This window comes from Podarcis raffonei, chromosome 13 (assembly GCF_027172205.1).
Source record: "Podarcis raffonei isolate rPodRaf1 chromosome 13, rPodRaf1.pri, whole genome shotgun sequence".
Classification (NCBI taxonomy): Eukaryota; Metazoa; Chordata; class Lepidosauria; order Squamata; family Lacertidae; genus Podarcis; species Podarcis raffonei.
The window spans coordinates 41,335,625-41,361,853 of NC_070614.1; the positions used below are offsets into that span (position 1 = coordinate 41,335,625).

The window sequence follows — 26,229 nt, forward strand, 5'->3', positions numbered from 1 at the left end:
ACTCCCTCGGAGCCACAACATCCACCTGCTACACCAGGTGTTTGCAGGCTGGGGTGATTTCTGCCAAGACCTGCCATGGCCCAGAGATCCAGCAGCAGCATTGCAACTGGGCTGTGTGCTCATATAGCCGCTTTTGCCGCTCACTAGAAACCACTGCCTAACTTCAAATCATTGTGTGCCACCTTGAGACTTTTGATTAGCAAAGGGGGTGTAAGTGCTCCTCCACACACCCCACACACCCCACAAAAAACCCACAATACCTTGCAACCTGTTGAGAAGCCACATTAGCTGCTTCTTGGAGATGTTGGTCCAGCTAAGGTCAAGGCTGGCCGGCTGCCGGCGGATGATGCCGCTCAGCATGGAGGGAGTGATGGATTTCCGACGGCTCAGGTCAATGTGCGTCCATAGCCGCTTGTCACAGCACCTGGGGCGAGGGGAAGAGCGGCAGAAGGGGAGAACTCAGCCTAGGAGATGGCAGGGGTGCAAAAACACATCTGTGTGCAATCGTTCATTAGCAGGGCTAAAAGGTTTAGAATTGGTGGGTTGATCCAGGATTGTATATATAAAAAAGGTAAAGGACCCCTGGCCTGTTAAGACCAGTCAAAGGTGACTATGGGGTTGCGGCTCTCATCTCGCTTTCAGGCCGAGAGAGCCAGTGCTTGTCTGCAGACAGCTTTCCAGTCCTGTGGCCAGCATGACTAAAATGCTTCTGGCACAATGGAACACCATGACGGAAACCAGAGCACACGGAAACGCCACTTACCTTCCCGCCGCAATGGTACCTATTTATCTACTTGCAGTGGCATGCTTTCGAAATGCTAGGTTGCCAGAAGCTGGGACAGAGCAACAGGAGCTCACCCCATCACAGGGATTTAAACCGCCGATCTTCCAATCGGCAAGCCCAAGAGGCTTAGTGGTTTAGACCACAGCGCCACCCGCATCCGGGATTGTACTTAATGTAGGAGGAGTCCTGCTGCATCAGGCCCAAGTCCAGCACTCTGCTCTCACAGCGGCCAAGCAGGTGCCTCCAGGAAGGTGGCAGGCAGGACCCGAGTGCCACAGCAACTCTTCCCAATTGGGATTCCCAGCAAACTGACATTCAGACAAACACTGATCCTAACTTGGCTAGTAGCCACAGGCGACCAAAAATTCAGTGGGCTGGTGGAGGTGGAGAGGCAAATCTTTCCCTTCCTTCCCAAGGACGTTTGGGTTTCTGTCCTGTGCAAAGGAAGAGAAGCCTCTCTCTCTCAGCTCTGCCATCCTGTTTGGTAGAGGTAATTTAAGGCTACTATCCTGCTTTTGTGCATTGGCTGTGAAGAAAGGGGTTTTCCTCTTCTGCGTCCAGCATGGAAACACAAGAGACCAGCCTCTTAGCTGGCTGGTAAAAACCCATTACAGGCTATTAAGGGCGCGGGGTGGGGTTCATTCACAAGACATGTGAAAGGTCACAGGGTCTTCATTCCTGAGCTAAAGTTTTCATTCATTTGCTTCCAAACTGTGTCTCAGAAGCAGGACAGCCGCACAATTAAAAAAAATTCTTAAGTCAATCCAATGAGTTTTTAAATGACCCATCATATCAAGTCAATTGCCTACATCTGCATGCAACAACGAGAAGGGGGGAAAACAGTTCTGGAGGGGGAAAGGCATCCTTCCATTGGTCTTTGATGGTGAACACATCTCTCACAACAAACACTGTGCAAAAACAGCCTTCCTACTCCTGCCTAGAGTGAGAGTGAATATTGCATCTGCCACTTGTCGCTTTTATAACTGCATTAAGAAAAAACTTTTTAAAAATTCTGTGTTGCTCAGTTAAATGGAAGTGTCTGTATTGGTCTGTAATCAATCAACCCTGAATTGATCAAAGGTTGCAGTTTGACCCAGCAGTTGCCAAGAGAGATGGAGCGCCTCAATGAAAACCATCAGAAATGGCAGACTAGCTTTCCAGAAGGATAGCTGGACCTCCCCAATACAAAATTCCCCTCTGCAGTGTTTAATTTTTGGATATCTTTGCTAATATTTCTTTCTTTCTGTCTTAAACCCAAAGTCTCCAAAAGGCGTGATTCCCAAACCTGGTTGCTAGAGATCCTTTTAACTAGAGATGCTGGGAGTTCAACATTGGACCCTCTGCATGCCAAGGACAAGCTGCAACCCTAAGTTATGCCAACATGACTCTTGAGAAGTCAAAATGGAGCATCACATTAGGCAATGAATATACAAATGAATGCTCCCACCCCTTTTCCTCTATTCCCATAGCCCTGATACGTTTCGCATAGGCTGGGCATGGGAAGCTGTTTCCTGCCCATCGGAAAGTGAAACTAGCAAGGCGGAAGTTGTTGTTTTTTAAAAAAGGAAGTGTTTTGGTTTTTTTTAAGCCCACTTTTAGGTTCTGACAGCTACATAGCTAAAGACCCCATGTTCAGACAGAAGAGGTCTGCCACGTAGAAGGAGCTGCTCCATTTGCCTGCGCACAGCAGGACGACCTGCAAGACAGTGGGAATTTTCTGTAATGGCATGAAGAAAACACCTCCCTGCCACCAATCCACATGGCAAGACACTGCTGGCAAATGACACCAAAGCAGGCTAAGATGGCAAGCACAGGGAGGAATGTGGCAACTGTACTTGGCGATTGAGTTTTGAACCTCTCCTGTGTAAGACTGTTCTGCCTTCCCCACCACTGACTCCTGTTTCTTACTACTTGCTTTGCCAAAAATGGATGATAATAATAATAAGATGGTTGACATAGATATGCGTAGAAGCCTTGAAGATGAATAGGGCTTGAAAGCAGAAGGATAAGGCAATTTCTTAAACCCCCGAAGCCTTTATTATCACGTACAGAGAAACCTCAAGTGCGTATCACTGCGTTTGTTCTGATTTCTGTCTCCTTGACCTTGGCCTCTTCCTTCCCACAGCTGAAACTTCCAAAGATCAAGGTCATCTTTTGCTGCTTGCTTTTACAAAGCATGCCCAGGCTGGTGGAAACTGCTCAAAAGCACCATGTCCAGCAAGGACGCTCGGCCTATCTAGGGGGAGAGGACTTCCCAGCATTCCTTGAGACCAGCGAGATCTTGGGTCATAACTGACCTTGGCCCGGTCGCTCTCATGAGGGTGACAGTAGAGGGAGGAAGAGAAATGAAACCAGCCACCCTGAGCTCCTTGGATATTAGAACTCCTTAGGATACTGAGCAAATAAAGAGAAACAGTGAGCGTAACCCAGGAAACAAGGAGCACACGTGTGAAGAGGCTGGCCTCTGCACCTGGGAACCTGCCTGCCATAAAGTCGCACTACTGCGCTTATCTAGCTCAGTGCTGGCAACACTGACTGGCAGCAGCTGTCCAGGATTTCAAGAAAGGGACATCTCCAATATAGTGGCCCTGAGAGCCCCCCTTGGTTTTACCCCATGTGCGTGGTCACCCTTCATTCCCGTGCCATGCACAGCTCAGTGCGAGGAGAAATAAGCCCCCCGCTCATGACACGGGCAGCTCTCGCCAAGAGAAATCCCACGCGTGAGCTCAGGCAGAAAATCTCCGTCAGAACATGACAAGGCTCCTTGACGCAGACCGGTCTTCCCTCCAGACACAGCAGTCCCCATTAGGGCTGGGCGATATATCGATACATCGTCCAAAACCGGTTTTGAAGTTCGTATTGTGATATCCATTTCATAACTTTTGAACTGGCAATCTATCATGGAGCACCTTATGCGTGTACGTGTGCTATGCAGAAATCACAATGCGGGGAAAACCGTGAAGCCAGCCAACGCGTCTCTCGATTTCTGCACCCCCTGTTATCTCTGCTGGCTCAACTCACAAGAATCACAAGAGCAGGTGCCAGCAAAAATCACAATGCAGGAAAAACCGTGAAGTCAGCCAATACCTCTACATCCTTATTTCAGACATCGTGAGATATCAGAATATTGTGACGTTTCGCTGGTGATACAGCACGATGTTGAAAACCAGATTATTGCCCAGCTCTACTTCCCATCCTGAGATCGTCGGTGTCACCATCAGCACTTGTGGCATTCACACTCCTGTCTCCCCGTCATCTCCATTCGCAGGTTACGCAAGTGCTGAATAGGCCCATCCTGGGTCTGCCAAACAATATGGCTCCAGGCGGTTCAGGGAACGCAGAAGCAGCTGTACGAGCGCGACCTAAAACCTGCTCCCCCACCCCGCCCCGCTCCCGGGACCTCTCTGGCGCTCCCCGTGCTCCTCCTCCGGGCAAGCCCCCAGCCACCCCGGCACTCACCAACGGCTCCACGTCCGGCACACCCTCATGCAGACGCACAGCTCCCGATAGCTGAGGTATTGGAAGACGGCCAACCAAACGTCCCGCTGCATGATATGGTCGGATCCGCTGTCCAAGGGCAGGGAGTCGGGCTCAGGGCTGTCGGGCGGCGGACGCACCACGTGCCGCTCCAGCTGCAGCAGAGGTTTGGGCGGCGAGGGCACCAGGGGCCAGTTGAGGAACTGAGTCCGCGCCACCATGCGCAGGCCCGTCTGCCCGGCGGGCCGGCCCGCCTTGCGCCCGCCCGCCTGCTGCTTGGCCCGCTCGCTGCCCCGGCTGGTCGGGCGGTGATTGTTCTCTTTCTCCTGAGAGTTCCCCCGAGCTTTCGGCTGCTTGCCGTTGCGCGCCGTCTCTGAGCTGCCGTTGCGCCGCCCACCCTCCGCCGCCTCCTCCTCTTCCTCCTCGTCCTCTTCCTCGTCGTCCTCGCTGGCGCTGAAGCCCAGGGCGGCCAGGCGCTGGGAGCGGGTGGCTGGGGAGGCGGCTCGGCTCGACACCCCCCCGCTGGAGCCGTCCGAGCCCCGAGAGTCCGTGTCGGAGTCAGAGTCTGAACTGGAGCTCGAGCTGCTGCTGTTCTTCACCCGCTCCAACATCTGGCACATCTGCTTGAAGCGCTCCAACTTTTCCCGCTGGTGGGACTTGTCCGACTGCGTGGAGGGCTCTAGGGGGCCCGGAGGACCCTTCGGCTTCTGGCGAGAAAGGAAAGAAAGGTAGTCAAGAGAGTTTGTGCCCTGGGTCGCTAGCTCGGTTTGGCTTTCATCCGGATGCCCTCCCTGCTTGCAGGACTACAACTCCCATCATCCCTGATCATTGGTCATGCTGGCTGGGGGTGGATGTGTCTTGGGAATCCACTCTCTGGAGGGAACCACAATCCCACCCTGCCTGGACCTTTTCATCACATGTTGTCTTGAAAAAGAAGCTGGGGTAGCTCAGCTGGTATGAGACTCTTAATCTCAGGATTAGGGGTTCAAGCCCCACGTTGGGCAAAAGATCCCTGCACTGCAGGGGGTTAGGCCTAAATAACTCTCGTGGTCCCTTCCAATTCTACGATTCTAGGATCTCCCTTCCAGAGGGTGTTTTCCAGGACCGGATTAAGACCTTTAGAGGCCCTAAGCACTTACAAAGGATTTTGGTACCCCCATATATATCTAATTAAAAGTAGAAACCGTATAATAAATTGTTTGAAATGAAATAACACATACAGTAAGATGGACAATGTCTATTTTTTTTGTACACTTCCACTTTATTCCATGAAACACACAATTTAATTACTATCTTACAGCTGAATTAACGTAGATAGATTTTGTCTCAGAATTTGTGAACTGAAAAGTGAAGTTGTAAATCCATGGTAAATCCAGCAATGGAAAATTTCTGTGGTGCCCCCCCCCTTCCCTTAATACCTTAAGCATGTGCTTATTTTGCTTTATGGTCAATCCAGACCTGGCGCTTACCAATGGTAGGGTTGACATACTCGTTTCAAAACAATGGATTCTTGCCAGGAGGGAAGATCCCAGCATCCCGCTATCCTAGATATATATGAAATACAACTCTCATCGCTCAAGAGACACAGCCTGGGCTCAGGGCTCCCAAGTACAGTCTGCTTGGAATTCCACAACAGAAGACAAGGCGGGATGCAAGCGGACTGAATAAAGCATTTCACCAACCCCCAACCACCTCCCAAGATCAACAGAGAGCAAGCCCTTTAAGTCTGGCCTCTATGTGATCCGGCTGCCTTCGTAACGTCCAGGTTAGATTATGGAGAATGCACCCACAAAGGTGGGTGATTATTTAAGGTCTCTAGAGAAAACTCCAGGTCCAGCTGCACCCCTCTTCAGATAGGAGGTTGATACCACTTTCTCCACAAATCTAACCATGGGGGTGGGCAAGGAATCTACTTTGCTGCCGTAGCAGCATCTCTGACCAAGCATTTAGCAGTTTTTGACTGGATGCTGCTTTTCTGCCGTGCCCTGCTTTGGAATGTTTCTGTAACAAAACTGTTTCAAACAGTTGCTTGCAGGGCACTTTGGGGAACCTTGTTGTTGGAAGACAAGACAGAAACATTTTTTAATCAACAAAATTGCCTGGAGACTCACCAAAGCCCAAGTTGGGGAACCTTCTGGACAAAGCGGGCAAGTTTAGAAAAACCAATAGCCAGAGATGTTAAGGGTCAGTAATTTTTTAAAGGAGCATTTTAGTGTTTTCAATATGACGTTACCTGCCTTGTGGCTTTGAGATGGACAGGCTATAAATCAAATAGTTGTAAAGGATCAAGAAACCACGTCGTGTTTGTGAAAATCGAAAACGCCTGTATTCGCAGCTGTATCTCAGTGCCCTTCACTTGTGTGCATTTGACATCCCGCTAGGAAGGTGCCGGGTCAGCCTGGGGAGCTGTCCGTTTGCAGGATACCCGCCTCCCCAAATGGTCAGGTGGGATAATATTCCCTGTCATATGATTGCAGCCCCACCTAGTGGCCAAAGGGAACACAAGCGCGGTCCTTCTGGACCAGATCAATCACACCACAGTGTTCTGTTCTCACATTGACCAACCAGATGACTCTATGAGCAGGGCAACTCTCTCATTCCTGATCCCCAGCGACTGGTATTCAAAGGCATACTGCAATTCTGGAGCCTTATCCTCCATCCATTCCACTAAACCCCTTTTAAAGCCTCCCAAGTTGGCAGCCGTTGCCGCAGTCTGTGGGATTGCTGGCGACGCACATGAAATGGATGCATCACTTGGGGCGCCCAGGAAGCCAGCTGGACCGGCAAGAATTTTTTTGGGGGTGGAGTGCCCACTTAAGTGACAGCATCAGACTACGGTATGAAGGCACCTGGGAAGCGCAGCATGTCCTGCTCTGGCCGGTGCCTGGATGAGAGACCAATGAAGGCAATGAATAAACTGAGAATGTGCTTAGCAGAGAATCCCAGCCCACTTTTCCTGAAGGCAGGTTCCCCCCCCCCCCCACCTTTGTGGGATTGTAGCTCAGTGAGAACATATTTTGTATGAAAAAAAGAGAGAAAAGGGTCTCTGCTCAGCCCTGAAGCTCACTGGATGACCTTGGGAGCGGTGTCGTCTCTCAGCCTAATTTACGTCAAAGGGCTGCTGCGGGGATCAAAAACGGAGACGAGCCACGTATTGCTGCCGTCTGTTTCCATGGGAAAAGGTGGGATAGAATAAACAAATAAAATTCAGCCTTGAAACAGGAGAAGGCTGCTGCTTCCCAGCTACCTCCTATCTCCTGCCTCAGCCAGAACCAAGGACTTGTTCTTCTCCTTTCACCATATGAAACTGCTTCTGCTTCTGCAGGATGCCTCTCTCGGTACCAGGCACTGCAGAAACCCACTGTCTTCACATCCATGTTTTTCGGGCCTCCCAAAAGGCCTCCCCTACGTCTGATTGGGCAAGGCTCTTCCTACGTGCCTGAAGGCTGCCAGCCACTCACAGATGCCCCAGCTAAACCCCACCTCTCACCTCTAAGTCGCTGGCGGTGATCTGATTCAAGTGGATGGAGGGGTGGGAGATGGTGCCCTTCACCTCAAAGTCCCCGCTGCCCATGCGGCTCCAGGTCTGCATGGATTGCAACTTGTTCCCATCGGGCTGCTGCTCAGTGGCCTGGAAAGGAAAGGTGCGGGCAGAGAAGAGAGAGAGAGAGACACACACACACAAAAGTTCAAGTGAGCTAGAGAAAGAGAGATGCGTCTTAGGACATGCAAGCGACTTGAGAAAAACGTGCACTGAATTGTGTGAACCTCCGTTTGGAATCTGACAACAGCAGCCCCCTGGGTTTATATGAATGGGATTGGGGCCTGGGAGATGGCTCGGCATTCTGCCCAATGAAAATGCAGCAGGCTCGGCCTCTGCCACTCTAGAGGACGGAGAAGGAAATGTCAGGGAAGCTGATTGTGGCTAAAGGTTAGGAGAAACTTCCTTAACAGCACAAGCTGTTTGACAGCAGAAAGACAACAGCCCCAGGAGGTGGGGGGTGGACTCTTCTTCGCTGTGGGTGTTTTTGAGACTAGGTAGCAGATGAGGCCAAAGCTGAGCAGTCAGACATCTGCTTAGCATGCAGAAAGTCCCAACTTCTCCCATTAAGACTGGGAGAGACTCCCTGCCTGGAATCCTAAAAAGCTGCCAGTTAGTGCAGATTAAGACTGGAGGAGGATGGAATGGAGGTTCTGCGACCTGATGTTGTGCAAGAGCTATGCTGGTGGACAGAACAGGCGCACGTCTTGGTCAAATGTGCTAGAGAAATACAAGGTGCACTCACATGCTGGTAAGCAGGTCACTCCCTTTCCACTTCTCTCCGCACAGCTTCCGTGTCCTGGTTCCCCCTGCTATCCCCCTGTTATCTTATCCTGGCCTTGCTCCATGAAATCAAGCTGGGTGAGAAAACTCACAAGCACTCACCTTCTTCAAATGCTTTTCCCGCGTGCCTTTTAACTGCAAGAGAAAAGAGAAGACTGTTGGAATTCTGGGCTGCAGTGTCTCTAATTCAGAAGACCCAATAAGGATTTTGAGGGCAAAGGAAGGCCTTTGGGAATGAGGGCAAGCTGGGAGGCTGTCCCATCTCTGAGAGGGAAGGAGCTGCAGCAAGTTACTGGGTGTAAAGAAACAAAGAAAAAAGGTGCGATGGGATGTTCTGGAGGAATAAGCTAGCTCTCCCCTCTGCCCATCCCTCTTAGTGTCATCAGCGCAGAAGACCAAAACCGTAAGCTTGATCAACAACTCAGGAAGGAGGAGTAAAAATTCCCATTTGCAGGGTCCAATGTAAACCACACTTGCAAATAGACAAAGCAGGGCTGACTGTCAGCACCAATCATCGGGTCTGAGAAGCTGCCACCTGATGCCCAGTGACTGATAGGTGGGCAGCCCCATACACCTGCCCCAAACAGCGTGCTGAGGGCAGGCCAGTTCTTGATCTGGCTCTGGAGCTGAAACACATGCCCCATTCCTGCTCCAATATGCCAGGAGGGAACTGGAACTCCTGGATCTCACCCTCAGTAGGAAGGAATAACAGAGCTCAACCTCACGTTATGCAATCTCAGGCCTAATTTCAAAAGGCCTCTGCAAGCCATCAGTTCAGATCTCTAGGAACAGCCGTTTGTCCCTCCTCTGGCCCCCACCCCATTGGGTCAAAAGAAAGAAGGGGTGTCAGAAAGAACCTCCCCGCTCGGAGGCAGTATGGCACAGAATCTCAGCTGCTCTGAGACAAAACGGGAAAAGGGCTATTGCCTTTGCACATTCCTCACGGGCTTCCCAGAAGCAGCTATCTGCCACTGCCAGGAAACGGGATGCTTGGCCAAAATGGACCATTGGTATGATCCAGGTGGAGTCTTCTAGTGGGGTGATCCTACGAGGCCAGGGGCCCTCCACGTTTAGTGGGCTCAGAGACACATTTGGAAATCTGAGGAACCGGCTCCCTGATTTAAATCGCCCTTTGAGACCTTGCCAATTTAAATCACCTTGATTTGAAATCAAACCATCCCCCGCCAAAAGGGCAGGAAAGATCCTGTAAGGTATTGTAAAAAAAGAAAAGGGGACAGGAAGATAGAGGGGCTTGGTTGGCACTGAAGGAGGGTCTCAGGGGGGTGCTGTGGTGCCCAGAGCCACCTTGGAGACCCCAGGAGAGGCAGGGAGGGCCCTGGGTCCCTGGCCAGGCACGCAACATCCGTCAGGCAGAGCGGCAGCCTCTGACCTTTTTCTTGGGCCCTGTGTCTGGGGGTGGCAGCTCCTTCTCCTTCTTCCGCTTGTGGGCCCCGGCCTGAACCGGGCTTTCCTCCGTGGGTGGCGGGGGCAAAGGCGGCGCCGGCGCCAACTTCTTCTTGTTCTGAGCAGGCTCGTCCGTCAGCTTCCACCGGACGCCGTCCTCGCCGTTGTCGGAACGCCGCTTCCCCGTGCCGTCGCCCGAGTCCTGCGGGTGCAAGGAGGGGAGAGGGGCAGGGGCAGTTAGCGGGCAGCCACAATACACCTGCATGCAAGATGGAGCAAGGGAAGGGGAAGGAAGAGGGCAAGCAGCCTGCCAGCCGCTTCCTGCTACCGGAAGAGAACAGGGGGACAGTGGGATGGGCTTTGGCAAAAGCGAGAGGACTCTCAAGAGCAGCAGGACAGAGATCACCTGCACTGGGCACAGACCCGACAGCAGCAGGATGCGGCCACTTGCAGACGGCTCAACACACGTGGGGAGTTTTATTTTAAACACGGCAAGTTGTCCTTGAGCGTGGACGAACGTAAACATGTTTTCCAGATGGCAGATAAAGAGCCAAACACTGGTTTTGCTCAGGGACTCCAAAGGAAGATAAAAAAAGGAAGGTGGAAAGAACAAGGTTCTTGCATTTCTTGCTGGGTGGATAAAAAAATCAATGGTTTTTTTATTTTTATTTTAAATTAAATCTGATTTTTAAAAATTTAAATCAGACTTTTAAAATGAAATGTTTTTGGATGAAAGATCTTTCTAAAGATAATTTTCTATTTAAATTACATTATAGTCATTTGTTTTAAGTTTTTCATGTGTGCTGAAACTCATTCTAAGTTTTTTTTAATTGTTTAATCACATCAGTTAACAAACTTGTATATATATGCTATGTTATTGCTTTAGTTAAATAAATTGTTTAAATTATTATTAAGGAAATGATTATTTTTCTCCTTCCAATAAAGTACAGCAGAAAACACTATCCAAATATAAACAGTTAACTTATTAAACCTCACAATAATTTCATAATTATCTGTATATGTGTTTCTAATAATATAAACAAATCAGTAATTTTTGATATAACTGTAAAAAGTACTCTGAAAATTTATTATTCCAAAAACGAAACCTTCATCTGGTTGTAAATATTAAGATTATACCAGCAAAAATGAGTCTTTCTGTAAGAAAATGATTTAAATCAAGTCTTACTGACTAGTGATTTAAATCGTGATTTAAATCAAATCCACCCTGATTTCTTGTAATCTTTTCGTGCTGAGGCACTCACAGGAAAGAACTGGCGGAAGGCAGGCAGGGGAGACATCACCACTGTCACACACAGATTCTCCCCTGCAAAGCATGACAGCCTTTTCAAAATGTTGCTCCTCATGGGCAGTTTCCAAAATGGGAAATGTGCCCTTTTATATTTATCATCACCAGAACGTCAACCACAACATTACTTTGCCTCCTGGAGGTACACAGTTGGCTGGGACATGTAGGGAGTGTAATTTTAGAGGGCAAAACTTAATTTTTGAAAAATTTCTTCAGTGAGGGATCTTAATACGTTTCTGAGTGTGATGAATTCAAATCTGCTATTATTTTTGTGACTGGACAACATTTAGCTTGGTGAGTCTATGTTTGGTGAAGAAGCATATAAGTTGTTTTCCGAGAATCAAATAATTTCAATTTTATCTTCTGAACATGTCAGCTAATGCTAAATAAAAATAAAAATAAACAACAATAATAATAGTATTGATATACAATGCTAATATATAAAACATTAACATATAATACATTTACAGTATATGATTTCTATGTCTTTTACACACAATTTAGTTTTGTTTGGTAAGTAAAATAAATATTACCATATTTACGCAAATCTAATGTGCCATCGAATCTAATGCGCACCTCAATTTTCAAAACCTTGGGTGATGGACTACATGGAACTGACGGAAATGACTGGCAGAATCCGAGACCAGGGAGAAGAGTCGGTGGAAGAAGATTGGAAGAAATTTAAAGTTTATTTACAGAAACATTGTAAAATTAAGGAATGTTAGAAGGATGTTGGAATGAAGTTATGTGGTTTTAGCAGAAATGTTATAAAAGATTAAGAAAAAATAGATTGTTAATTGGTGAGAATGTAGAGTTACATTATATTAAGATAAATTATTAGGATAAAAACAAAGAGGGAAAGGATTTGCTGAAATAGCAAATTGAATTAGAATACAAAAAAGGGAGGTGTGAGGAGGTCAAGGAAACAAGCAAATGAAAGATAAGTTATGGAAGGATTGATTTGTTTTTTTTTGTTTTTTTCTTTTAATTGTTTTTAATTTTTTGTGTTTTTGCATTTCTTCTTTTTTCTTTTTTTCAATTCTGTAATCTTCCAAAACCTTAATAAACATTACTTAAAAAAAAAAAAAAATCAAAACCTTGGAGCCAAAAAAGTATTTGCTGGCGAATGTAAATGCGCCATCAAATCTAATGCACACCCTAATTTTCAGGACGTAATTTGGCCAAAAAAATTACCCATTACATTTGAGTAAATACGGTAATTAAACCAGAATAACTTTTGAATTCCCAAGTCATGTTGCAACTTTTTAGCACCCCTCATTTTTGGAATTTGGAAGCTGAAAAAATAAAACTTGCTCCGAACTGGGACATGGCCTTCGCTGTACGTAACCTCCTCCTCAGGAGATTTGAGTGGATCTTTCCACTTTAAGCTTCAGACAAGCTGTTAGGACCCCATTTTAGGGGAATGCCATTTTATAAATACATATCTAGATACAGAAGACCCTGGTTGGGGAGAAGAGATCCGGTTGCATACGGGTGACGATTCACTGGGGAGAAATCTGAGGGCCCAGTGGTTCAGCACCCCCTTTGCCTCATGAGGTCTGGAAGCATGACTCTACCAAGGCAACAAGCAGCTCCACTCTCTTTGAGGATGGTGGGCCAGGAGGCCTCGAGAAGAGTTTATTTCCACATGACAACAGGAAATACTGAGCAGGAGTGGATTAGCCGAGGAACGGGTGTGCGGAATTTCAGGCCGCGTATTCCCTGCGCTCAGGGCCCCACAACCATCCATCACTCCCCCCAGCGCTGGTTGGGAGGGGGCGAGGGAAAAGCACAGAACCTAGGAGCCTAACCTGGATGTGGAAGCAGCTAATTAGGGCAAGGAGCCCAAAGGGCAAAATCAAACTGAAAGGATACACACACAAACCTGGCTCCATTATGCCCACCCTCCCCAGCACATACACACAGCCTCCCAAAGCAAGACTGGCCTGGCAGGGCACGGATGGCCCCCAGCCCACACTGGGCTGGCCGTGCAAAGGTCTTCCATCGCCCCCACCGCACTGCAAAGCAGACCCAGACGTACTTTCATCGATTTGCCTTCTCTCTTGCACTTGGGGCATTCCCAACAGTTTGGAATCTCGTTGTTGATGACCCCTTCGGCTTTCCCCATCTGCAAAAGAGAAAAGGGGTGACAGCATCTGTTAGGCCCAAAGAGTGGGGTTGTTGTTGTCGTTTGCAAGAGCCAGTTTCTCTCTCTCTCTCTCTCTCTCTCTCTCTTTCTCGTTCACTCACTCCGTCTCACCTTCAAGCAGCCCGGATGCACAATCTCGTTGCAAATGGTGCACTCCATGAGCGACAGGTTGAACTTCTCCTCTTCGCCCTCCACTGTGTCCTCTTTCCCGGCCTCCCCACACACCAGGCACACGGCCGTGTGAGGTAGAACTGGCTGCAACGAGAGAGGGGTGGGAAGTGAGGGGCAGGGGTGGAGGGTCGGGGGCAGGGATGGGGGTTCACTCATGTGAGGCTCCTTCCCACCCCACAGAAACAGGTTATAACGAGGAACTGCGGGAAAAGTCAATGAATCGACAGTACATTAGATGCGTGCAGCGGCTCTCCCATGCAGCTAACTGAGATGCCTGAAGAAGCCTATCTTTGGCAATTTCCCAATCCATTGTGCTCGTGGGAACGCACTGCATTTTTTCGCCACTGAATGCAATGCCCGGTTCTAAACTTTGCATCAGAAGTATTGGTTAAAACGCGTTCTATGTGAACTGGGGTAGCTCAGTTCGTAGAGCATGAGGCTCTTATTCTCAGGGTTGCAGATTCAAGCCCCACGTTGGGTAGGTTCCTGCTTTGCCTCGAAGGCTCCCTCGTGGTCCCTTCCAACTCGACAATTCTATGATTCTGTAATTCTTTCACAAGGAACACACCCCCCCCACACATACACAGAGCACTGGGTTCCTGAGCTTTCATAAGAGGGGCAATCACTGGCATTAAGACTTTGAAACACAGGACAAGCCACTCTACAGATATTTCAGGAAAACAACAACATTCAGCAATTGCTATGGGACCTTCTATGAGACTGGGGAGAAATGATCGGGTGGGAGGCTCCTAGAATAACTGCGGCTTGCAGCATCTAAACAGATCAAAGATTACTTTTGCTTCAAATCAAGCAAGTCTCCTGCAGCCTATAGAAAGCAGATCCAAAACATGCGAAACAAGAAACCCAAATCATGCGATAAACTCAGTTCCCGGGCTGCACAATTCCAGGACTGGGAGACGGGAGGCATCTTCGAATGCTCACATATACAAACAAACATATTCCCTGCAAGCAAAAGCCGGCTTGCAGCTCTTCTGCCTGACATGGCAGCTGTTTAGATGCAGAGAGCTCCTCTGCAAAGTTCCTCACTCGCTCACATGATGTGATCTGGTTTTACATGCAACGCTCAGCAGGTTCCAACATGCAGTAAAATAGCTCGAGGGACAGCGCTGACACATCAGAGAGCACGTGAGGCAAACTGAATATGTGAAAGCCCTCCTATGTAGAAATAATAATAATAATAATAATAATAATAATACAACAAATCCTGCATGTAGAAAGTAATTAAGCCAGCATGTCAAGCAGGACACTTTCACTTTTCAAGTCTCCCTTCCTAACATACTAGCTTTCTATATGTAGGGAGCAGTGTGGTCTTGCACAGATGCAGATATATTGGTAAACATGGAGAATTCCTCCATGCCAAGCCTCCCACCTGCATCCTGAATTATTAAACCCCGGTTAGAACTGTACCCCACACTTTTTTTCTACACGCCTGACATATCTGAGAGTCACACGCAAAGCCAGAAGAGACAGGAACATGCGGCAAGAATGAGGACTTTGAAAAGAGATGCAGCCGGCATTTTTAATGACCTGCCTCAACCCTTGAGAGAACCAGGAGTGCATGAGAGTTTATGAAGACTCCCTCAATGCAGGCTTGGCGGCATTTACCTTCACAATCCTAAGGACCAGAAACTTATGCCGCATTTAAAATCACATTCAAATTTTCTTAGCTAATTTAAAATCACAGCACATCTCAATTAACCCAGAAATCACTTGTCATGTTTCTTTCATGGGCAGGCAAGTTAGAAAATGGACATAACTGGAAACACAGTTCATATTCCACGTTGGATGGTTGTCGATGAAAGGTATGGTCTTGGGCTCTTTTAGAGAAATTGACGCAACAAAAGAGATGTTGTTGAGGAATCATCTAAGAGCAGTGATGGCCAAACTTGGCCCTCCAGGTGTTTTGGGACTACAATTCCCATCATCCCTGACCACTGGTCCTGTTAGCTAGGGATGATGGGAGTTGTAGGCCCAAAAACACCGGGAGGGCCAAGTGTGGCCATCACTGATCTAAGAAGATACCTTTACTGAACTTTAGTGTCCTCTCCTATAAGTTAACAGAGGTGACTCTGGACTCTCATACGGCATGGCAGTCCAGTTCATTTTGGAGTGAATAGTGACACACACTTTGAATGCCGCTATTGGATAGCCAGTGCCTTACCACTTTGCCGTTGGGCATATTAGTTTTTCCGTGAAAACTTTAATGAAACCAATGGGGGTTTTTTTTGCACCTCCGTTACCAATCTGTGCCAAACTGCCCCTCTATTTGCCACGGTGGAGTTGGGGGACCAGCAGCCCCAAACCCTGGACAGAAACCCACCCTGCAAACCACCCTCCCTCCCACTTCCCCACTCACCGCCGTGCACTGCCGCTGGAGGCAGGACTGCTTCATGCGCCCTGGCCCCCCAAACTTCTTCATGTCCTTGCAGAAGTGGCACTCCCCACACTCCGACCGCAGGCAAGCTTTGCACTTCCGGCACCGCGTCCGCCGCCGGCGAGCTCCAGCCCCCGCCCCTTTGCTGGACGACATTGGCTACGTCCCGCTTCAGCTACTCTCTGGGCTGCAAGGGGAGAGAAAGAGAGAGAGAGGTGCGCAAGCGATGAGCGCGCCACCGCTTTCCAAGGCGGGCAGGCAGGTGGGCAAGGAAAGTGGCAGCCGCCAAGATGAAGAGGAGAGAGGCAAACTGAAACACAAAAACAAGTGAACCGAGATCCTGGCATAATCGTCAAGGGGAGGAAACTGTTAAACGTGCAATACGCTGGAAGAAGAAACTGGAGCGGTGGAAACCCTTTGCTCACAGGCCTGGCTAAGACTGCCAAGATTTCCAATGCAGCCTGCAAGGTCATGATGGACGCACCAAGGCCACCTGCCCTACATCTGATGTCATGTAGGGGCCAAGCAAAGATGTGGCTCAGATGAAAAGGAGGGTGCAGACACAGCTGATCAGCCCTGCGCAACAGGGCAGATGCAGAGAGCAGACGTCCCCATCATCAAGGCATCATGGAATGAACAGTTCAGGTCAAGAAATATTGCACCCATTCAAAGTGAAATTGGGGCAACCCACTACATCAGGATGCCTTGGTGTCCCTCCCAGCTTTGGGAAGGGTGAAGGGCACGAGGGGTCCAGCGTCAATATGCACCTGCAGTTTGGCAGATTCGGGGAACTTGGGGTCTGCAGTGGGCCCACAACTCTGAGCCTGTGAAGAACCTTAGCACCCCACAGAGGGTGGAACCACAAAGCAGTGCATCCCATCACCGTCTAGGCTAGGACAGGTCACGCGACAAACCCGGACATCTTGCAGAACTTTTCAGTCAAGCCTGGTTCTTTGGTGCGAGCAATAAAGAGCCTCATTTTGCAGCTCTCATTTTGCCACAGACTGCATTGCTCAACTTCACCTACAGCAGCTTGTTCTGTGCTATCGTTCTGTGTGTGTGTGTGTGTGTGCGCGTGTGTGTGCGCACACACACACACACACACACACACACACAGGACTTTCATTCTTCTCCAAGATCAGGGAAATGCTCCGGACACGCGACAGAGAGCTCTTGACATGCTTCTTGTTATAAACAGGAAGCCTGTGTATATGGCCATGGCTTTAGATTTTGTCCGAAACAGAACTGGGAGGGGTGGAACACTTCACACCCCTTAGGAGCAAGCCACTTTACTGGAGGGGGGGGGGAGGTATATGTGTCTGCAGGCCCCAACGGCCACAAAAACTAAGTTTTAAAAAATGTTCTGTTGCTGAATAAACTGCACATACACACAGACACAACACCCTACAGCTCTCTCAGAAACATTGCACAGCGGAGTAAGGAACCAAGCGAGATTACAATATCAGCACCACCAAGAATGCAGAGCAAATCAGCCTTTGCTGAATATAACCACACGACAAAGTTTAGAAACAGAAGTTTCAAAAAGAGAAAATAAACTCATTAACGATTTTAGAACCTCTGCTTCCCAGCATTTGAAAAGTCTTACATCTTCTACCATCCTGACCAAGCTTAATAAAACCCAGTATTGATAGTTGCAAAACTACAACTAGGATCCAAAAACAAACAAAGCCAACAAGCCCGATCCTTCTCACACAATTAATTCTACGTGCTTAAAAGGGCTTTGGGACACCTGCATTTCTGGACAAAGCTCCCAATCCCACAGAGGAGCCACTTTTGAATCCTCTTTATCTTTCTTTCAAAAGCAGCTGGTGCTATGGGATGAGGTCTGCTGTTTCTGTCTGTTTGCACCCTGATCTATATGAAAAAATACAGAATGAAAGCTAGGGCTCTAATTTATTTCCTTCCTTCCCTGGGTTACTTGTTCCAAGACATGATCTTCAGGTACATGAAGCAGCAACCTTGCTAACACTAAGCAGGCTGTGCAGCAACACCTTTTTATAAGCTGTCTTAAGGTCCATCATGGGAGAAAGGCAGGATATATGGGCAGTAAATTTAAGTGATAAAAGGGGTCCCCATCCAACAGAGAGTCTTCTGGTTTGCCTCAGCCTCCGGAGAGTTCTCAAGGCAAACAAACTTCCCTCCCCTGTAACAGTTATCACACAAAAATGGGTTGGGAGTCAAAATATCAGAAACCCACAACAATGTTTGGGAGGGGAAAATATCAAGCAGGGAGGGCAAAAATTGCAAGAAGCAACCTTGAGAATATTTGTGCTCCAAAACAAAAAGGTTCGGCACCAAAGCTTCCATTTTCATCCCCAATAAAAACTGAGGTGCATGGCAACATGAGTAAATGATGCAAAGTTGAGCAGTTTTCCTCCTCTCCACATTATTTATTCTGTTTATGCTCATGACAGACAGCAAATATTTCCCTAAGATTCTCTCTCTACCCCTCCACCCCATCACTGAAAATCCAGCACAGCTCCCTCATCCCCACTGAGCTGCAAGCTTTCAAACCTAGAAACGCGGTCCTGATGCTGACTGCACTGTCTAAACATCAACTTTTGCACATGCCCAATACAATCACAGAATACGCATGGCTCTGGATACAATTATACAGCAACAGCCAATAAAGAAGAACAAATCTAAGAACCTTTGCAGTGGGTTTCTTTTTGTTATTGAAGGAAAAGCACCCAATTAATTATTTTTTTACAGCGGTTGGAGGGTGCGTTTTTTAAAAAGGGTAACTCTTCTGAAATGCTTGAAAAAATGTAGTTGTCCCCAGCTGATAAAATCTACTTAGTTTATTCTGTCAGCAGAGGAGTAAGGGGCATCCAAGGATATGCCTTGCTGATCGAGCTACTGCAATGGCAAGAAAGATGGACTCAGATCCTACCTCTGTCAGAGATTCATCATATATCCTTTGACGCATCACTTCGGCTCAACCATGGGCCTGTCTCTCTCTAAAATAAGAGCAATGCTGAACCACCTCACAAGGAAGATGCAAGAGTGCTGAGAAACTTGTGCACGTTACAAGCCTCGTATTAATGACAAAGTTGTAGCGGAATAAAAAGAAGCTGGATTCTAATAATGCGGCAGCTCAATGGGGACCTTTTAGGTTAAATCAAGGGATGGACTTCACTGCTCTCACTCTTCTGCCTGCTTACAGCGAAGTCACAAAAGACACTGCAATTTATTGCTGCTTTAATTACAGGTGCCCATGGTGCTGGGATGCCGGTTCTCCCCCCATCTACTGTTTTATAGAAGGGGCTGAAAGAAAACAGGTGAGTTCCCCCTCCTAAAGAGACAGGGAGATCAGCAAATAAGAAGGACAGCAGAAGAACCCTAGCTATGGGCAGCACCTTTAAAAAAAAAGAAAAGAAAAAGAATGATTCTCTGTGTTACTTGTTAACATGTGGCTGCAAAGGTTGCACTGCTTTAATGCGGTTTACAACAAGGAAGGGGGACCTGTGGCCCTCCAGATGCTGCTGGACTACAACTCCCATCATCCCTGGCCATTGGCCATGTTGGAATCCAACAACATCTGGAAGGCCACAAGTTGCCGACCTCTGGTTTAGAATGAGGCATTTGCAGGTTTCATGTCGCTATTCTGAAAGGTGAACCTTCACGAGGAAATACTGCAGGCAGGGCATGAAAAATATTTCATGCTTCTGGAAGCCAGTATCTGGTTTAGGAAAAAAGAGAAAAGAAGGAAACGCCAACAAGTCACTGATTGTGGGTGGGGGGACAAGTCAAATTCTTGGGAACCAACATGGTATCTCAAAAGAAATTTCCCAGTTCAGTCCGGAGGCCTGCTTGCCAAGCTGGCAGCTCAGATGTGGAATTGATACAAAAATGATAAACAACAATTATCAGTAGTATGGGCATGGGATGTTTGAGTTCTACCTTCATAAAACAAAGGGAAGAACTACTGTAATGCACAAGGAGCTTCCTGTCAATATGGACTGGAAGTGGAGTTTTTGGGGGAGATAGGATACAGAGAAGGAGAGAAATCGCACAGTAATAAACAGAAGATGAAGGCAAGGCTGTAGAAAGCTTTTCTAGGGGTAGCACTTCCCAAAACATTATTAGTCCCATTGAAATAAAACTACATGCTTAATCTAAGAGCAACCATTTTCACAGGGCCTTTCTTGAAGCAGGGAGATATGGAACAGGGGAAAGATGGCAAAGGAGGAGGACAGAGAACAGATTTCATATCAGAAGCAGAAAGGGAAAGCCAAAAAGGAAAGGGCTACATTTGCATCATTAGCAACTGTCGCTGATGACAATCGTTAATATAACACCATCAACAGGTACATGGCACAGTAATGCAACCAAAAAAACAGCAGGTCCCTGACCTGAGGTGCTTGCAACTGAAGAACCAGACTCAGAGGCCCCATAGTCTCCTCCACCATCACTACTTAGATCCCAAAGCCTCTGAGAAAAGTTTAAAAAACCACAAAACCACAGCTGGTTCAGATATACTTCTCTGCTCTTTCTACATGATGTCCAGTTGAACTTCCCTTGCGCCATGACGTCACCACATCCCTCCATTGGCAGTGAATGATGTGACAGAGCCACTGAGTTGTTAGAGTAGAGGCAAGTTCTTCCAGGCATTACACAGAGGAGGGGGAAGGGAAGCAGAAGCAGAACTGGCGTTTTCTGAGCAAGTGCTGTTTTGCGAGTAACGTCCAATTTTGCCCTAAATTCTCACGGCAGGGAGAAGCAAAGGAAACAGGGGACAAACACAATCAAGGGGAGTTAACATGTATTTTGGGGAGAGGATCTGTCCCAGTTGGGGAGCAAGACCTAAAGCATCAAACCAAAAGATTCAAGGAGGAATTAGAGAAGAGAAAGTGGTGGCACTTTCTGAATGGCCTCTGCCTGCAATGAACTTACGGTATAGACAGCAGAACACTTCAGTTCCCCAAACCGGAGGGGGAGGGACAGACCTGGGCATGCCCATAACCTTTTGATGTTCTTTGCTGCTAAACACCATCACTTCATCTTTTGATAGATAGATATTTTGTAAATTAGGGCAGGGGGTGCTATTAGGGATGAGCTGGTAAAAGGGGAGGAACAGGTTAGGTGGCAGAAGGCCTCGGTGAACCTGAATAAAACACTTGATCTTGCTGTGCTCTTCTGCCCCCCTCCACACAATATCACAGTGCCCCCCTTGGCAAATGGTCACCAAACACATCCCACAAGCAGCACCCCCCACTTCCTAAGGCCGCCCATCCGCCAGCCGCCCCCTCGCATGTGGGATCAGGTGGGAGGCAGGCAGGCAGGCAGTCGAGAGGGCCGTGGTGTCTATGGGAACTTGGCTGCGATACCTCATCACGCCCCAGCATGGCCTCAGAGCTGACAGGCCCGGTCCTGGCAAGGGATCCCGAACACCTCAGCCCGGCCCTGCACGGTGCCGGCTGCTGGCTCCCCTCGGCTCCTCTCCGCCATCTGCAACCTGCTTGACACATCTCCGCTCTCGCCGCCCCTTTAAAAGCCTCTAAGTCCAGGCAGCTCTCGGGGGCGAGCCTCCTCCGGCAGATCCCTCCGGATCCCGCAGCTCCTCGAGGCGGGAGAGCGGAGCCATCCCGGATCCAGGGCCCCCTGAAATCGGCAGACACGGCCCATCCCCTCCTCTCCTCCGCTTCCCTTCCCCTCCCCTCCCTCCCCCAGGGCTTAAAACATGAGAAACACACAGAGAGAGAGGGAGGCAGGAGCGCTTTACGGCCGGCAATTCCTTCCCCTGGAAATCGGAGAGGAGAAACTTTGGTTCCACGCTTGCCCCCGCGCACACACATCCACACACACAGGCGCAGGACACGCGCGCGCGCCCCGGAGCCACTCCGCTCCTCTCCTCCGCTTCCCCCTGGTGCCCGTCAGATGCTGCTGCCCACCCAGGAGAGGACCCCCTCTTCCCAGTTAAAAAAAAAGCAAGCCGGCCAAAAAAAGAGATGCACCCCAGTATCCGCTCGCTCGCACGCCTGCTTTCCTTTTGGGTACAAAAAAATAAATAAATACCGACGCCCCCCGCCCCCACTCAAAACAATCCAGCCCAAGGTGACAGCACGTAAGGGTGGGAAAGAGGGAGAATGCCCAAGAAAACAAAAACAACAAAGGAGATCCCGAAAGGAATGGGAAAACTGAGGAAAGCACAATAGTGTACCTTGCATTTGAGGGGGGGCGGGGGAGGGGGAGGCTTAGAAGCTCCAGATCCCATCTCCAACAGATACATTCATGCAACCCGCCTGGTAGCTTAACAGCACTCCCCCCTCCCCAATCCTCCTTCCCTGCATATGAGTTGTTGTGATGTTTTCACATGCTGTGTGCGTTCACACGACCTGCCCTGCATATACAGCTAATTTGGGGGGAAAGGGGTTATTTTGCAAAGCGACTGAGGGTCCTCCTCAAAAGCATCACGTTGGAGGTCGGAGAGGGAGAGCGAATGAATTTTGAATGGGGAGGGGGGAGGGAGAAAGTGTTGGCTTCTGGAAAAAAGGGACAAGGGTCTCTATTCCTTGAAAAGCATTCTTTCGCAAAGCCAAGAGAGATGGGGGGCGGCGGAGGGACTTACCTTTGGGAAGCGCATCCAGGCACCAAAGATTCTTCCTCATCCATCAGCAGCCTCCGAAAGAGAAAAGATGCTGTACGTCTTACAATCGCTACACACACCACACACACACATATATCTACACAAACACTCACATATCACAGACAGGCACCAGCCAAATGTGCCTTAGGATGGGAGGAGACTGGAGATGGGGAGCAGCCCCCCCTTTAAAATCCATGAAGGGTTTGGGAGCGGGGAGCGAAGGAGAGATGGGCTACTCACCTGCTGTGTGGCCATGGGGCGGATGGCGATTCTAATGCTGGGTTTGTTGTCATGGTGGGCAGTGGAGGGGGGGAGAGAGAAGAGATCCAGCCAGTTGTTGAAGGATTTGTGTGTGCGTGCGTCTCTCCCTCAGTCCCCCCCACAAAAATAGGGGGGTGGAGAAGAGTCGGAGGGGCGGGTCGATCTCCCCAAAGAGGCGATTACAGATTCATAGCAGCAGTTTCCCCCAGTCCTCTCACCCCCTCTCTCCTATTCTACCCTCCACGGTTTCCTTCCTTGCCCTTGGGAGAAAACAAGGGGATGATGTGTGAGGAGGCTTCCCTTCCCCCGAACATCTAAAAAAATAACAAGGAAAGCTCCCGCTGTAGCACACATCTACTCAGGGACCCCCTGCACCCCTAATTTTGGATGGAGCCTTGGGCATTGCCTATGCGCGGTGCAACCTCCAATAACCCCCCCTCCAACCCTCCTTGCTTCCTCCTGACTCCTCCTCCTCTTCTGCCCACCACTGAGATTTTCCTTAGTTGCCAGAACACCCACCCTCCCCTTTTCAAATGTAGGCAGACCACTCCCCTCTCTAAGCCCACTCCCCACTCTTTGGGCTTACTGGAGGTGGGAGAAGAGGAGGAGGAGGAGGAGAAGGGGGACTTGCCCCTTGGCTTGTTACTCCAACAACATCTCCATGCACTTTGGAGAGCAGTGGGGAGGGGGGAATCAAAAGGGGGTGGGGGCTAGGTGAAAACAGTCCCCAAATGATATTTATGATGATGATGATCAGCCTTTCCCTTTAAATCAGGGACATAGCTCTGGCCTCACTCTCACACACAGAGCCCAGATGGAAAAGGCCCAGTGCCTGCCTTGGCGATCTCTCAGCTTTCTGCCCCCCTCCGAAGCAATGAAAGGGTGGGGGGTTGTTAACCTTGCAAAACCCTTGCTCCTGCAACGGGGTGGGGCCCTCTAGGCGCTCCCCACTGCCAGCCCCCCCGCCCTGCAATCCAAGGGGGGAATGGGAACCTGGTCCCCCCACCCCACCCTTTTCCTCAAGGGGGCTCTGCGCTGCCCAGCTGTCCCTCCCCCCACATAAGGGAGGGCCTTTAAACCCACCCACCCCCCTCCAAATGGGCAGGTCGGGGAGTGGGGTTCACTCGCCCCCACAGCTCCTCGGAAGGGACAGAGCTAGGCCCCACGGTGCTGGTGGAGCCTCCTCCTCCTCCTCCTCCCCCAGCCTCTCTCATCCTCTCCTCTTCCTCCTTCCCTTTCACATTCACTCACTCACACATACTGATACACACACCTCACTCAACGCATAACACACACACACACAAAACCGTCATGGCGGTCTCGGGAAGGCCAAAAGGGAACACTCGCCGCGCGGGAGCTCATGGGAGAAGTAGTTTTCTCCGCCACCTCAGAAGCATCCGCCTCTATGGGCACCTGGGGGAAGTTTGGACTACAATGGGGATGGCGGCCAATGCCTCCGCGCAATGCCGGGTGGGGATTGTAGTTTTATTTCCCGCCTCGACGCCTTGGGCCTGATGGTCTCTATAGCCCCCTAAGAGGTGTTTGGACTACAGCTAAGATGGCAGCTTGCGGCGACTTCGTCCCCAATGCCTCATGGGAAGGGTAGTTTTGCTCACTCATGGGATCAGGCCTGTATAAGCCAAATTCTCCGAGAGGTGTTTGGACTCCGTTTAAGATGGCCGCTGAGGCGAAAGGCATCATGGGAGTGTAGTTCTATCCTCCAGGCCCGTGTCTGGGTATTTCTCGGTGCCTTTATCGTTTGACTCTAAGTCCTCAAGGAGAATGCCTGGACTACAACTAATATGGCGGAGTAGGAGGGGAGGGGGGGAGAGGCATACTGCCGAATGGAATTGCGGGAGATGGTGTTATATACCGGTAGCTCAAAGCTAATTGAGTTCTCTTTTTATTAAGTGAGTAATTCCCATTTGCAAACATTGCACGTTAGTGGTCTTGAAGGCGAACCAAAATGCAGACTTTTTTCGTCTGCATAGGATTGCCACCGTTTGAGTACTTTACCTCTGAGCGTGTACAGAGTTCCTCTTCTCTCAAGGGTATTAATGTGTGGTTTGTTTTTTTACCCTCCTTAAAATGAAATAAACAAATAAAACAAATGTAGAAAACTTATGGGAGAACTCCTGCAATTAAAATGGCCTTGTTACCAAAGGTAAATATTTTATTCCAGTTTTCAGCTATAGAACTGCAAGCACAACAGATCGTGAAATGACATGATTTCACTTACGTTTCTTTGGAATAATAAAAGACCAAAAATAGAAGCTGTTGCAGTTCAGTTATGAAAGAAAAGAGGAAGAATATCAGTGGTATGGCTAGTTATATCAATCAAGTAACTAACTGGTTAAAAGAATCAAATTCATAAATATTGCAATTTAAAGAAACTTTAATAAAAGCTCCAGTCCATACCACATTTGACATTTGGTTTCAAAGTACTCAAAACAAGACTTTATAATCAGCAATTTGTTATGAATGTGGGACAAGTATGGAATCTGTCTAAGCCCACTGATCTTGCCACATAAAATTGATATTATATGACTCACAAGGTGATTCAGGTTTAAAATTTCAAATGTAGGTAGAACATGATTTTCCTCACTATGGAATTATTCTAGTTGGTAGCAGGAAGCCAACATATAGGGGAGGTCAAAAGCAAATTTAGTGATTTTAATCTGTTTGGGACTTGAATAATTTCAGATCAGTTCATATGAGACTGATAATCAGTGAAGTGGAGAAAGAACCTTCAATAAATTTATCTCACACAGCAAGAAGCATCTCTCCAAAAAGTGTAGCTTCTTAGATATGGCATGATATCTGCATGATACCTCTGGGTCCCTTCCGAACCTCTGATCCGGTGTATGTGAAGTTAGAATCTATGAGGTGAAAGCAGCCAGATCTGTTCCTTTGATAAGGTAATCGCCTTGGCTGTCCAGTTAAGTACAGCACTGTCATTTACATGTCCCAAGAGGCTGCCATGGAGACAAAGAGGTGAGCTTGTTCCCACCTCCCCTTGCTAGATGATGTTCTCCATCGAGAGAGATTTCTTTGCTGATACTGGAAACTCAAGGGCATGTCTTGCTCTGTGCTGAACCCAAAGTTGGGCTTTGGAGCTTCCATGAAAACCTAATGGAGAAGCAAGATCTGTTTGAGTATTAATGCTGTGAGCGCTTTCATCCTTTGCTCAGGTTGTATATATGTGTAAATAAAACCATATATCCTAAAGACACCACAGTCTCCATGGACTTCACTCAAAGGAAAGCAAACCCTGTGTAAGTGCAGGAACCCCTGAAGTCCCTCACTGCTCAGAGATAAGGGTGCAGGCAACAATATTTATATGTAGGG

General features: G+C 48.6%; 1 protein-coding gene across 4 annotated transcripts in view; it reads right to left on the reverse strand.

Annotated features, from left to right (window-relative positions):
* FBXL19 (F-box and leucine rich repeat protein 19) overlaps positions 1-24,277 on the reverse strand; it is a 30,544-nt gene extending 6,267 nt beyond the window's left edge. Inside the window, exons 1-10 of one of the 4 annotated variants that reach the window (XM_053360844.1) lie at positions 22,861-24,277; positions 22,603-22,653; positions 15,993-16,197; positions 13,556-13,780; positions 13,337-13,423; positions 9,976-10,191; positions 8,688-8,720; positions 7,752-7,892; positions 4,244-4,968; positions 261-424 (exon numbers count right to left, since the gene is read on the reverse strand). In XM_053360844.1, coding sequence (XP_053216819.1) covers positions 261-424; positions 4,244-4,968; positions 7,752-7,892; positions 8,688-8,720; positions 9,976-10,191; positions 13,337-13,423; positions 13,556-13,780; positions 15,993-16,166 — 1,765 coding nt within the window. In that variant the 5' untranslated portion in view covers positions 16,167-16,197; positions 22,603-22,653; positions 22,861-24,277. Of the gene's footprint in view, positions 1-260; positions 425-4,243; positions 4,969-7,751; positions 7,893-8,687; positions 8,721-9,975; positions 10,192-13,336; positions 13,424-13,555; positions 13,781-15,992; positions 16,198-21,361; positions 21,693-22,602; positions 22,654-22,860 lie in introns of those variants that run through there. The other 3 variants (XM_053360848.1, XM_053360847.1, XM_053360846.1) reach the window with 3 other exon arrangements.
* Positions 24,278-26,229: the final 1,952 nt, after the last annotated feature.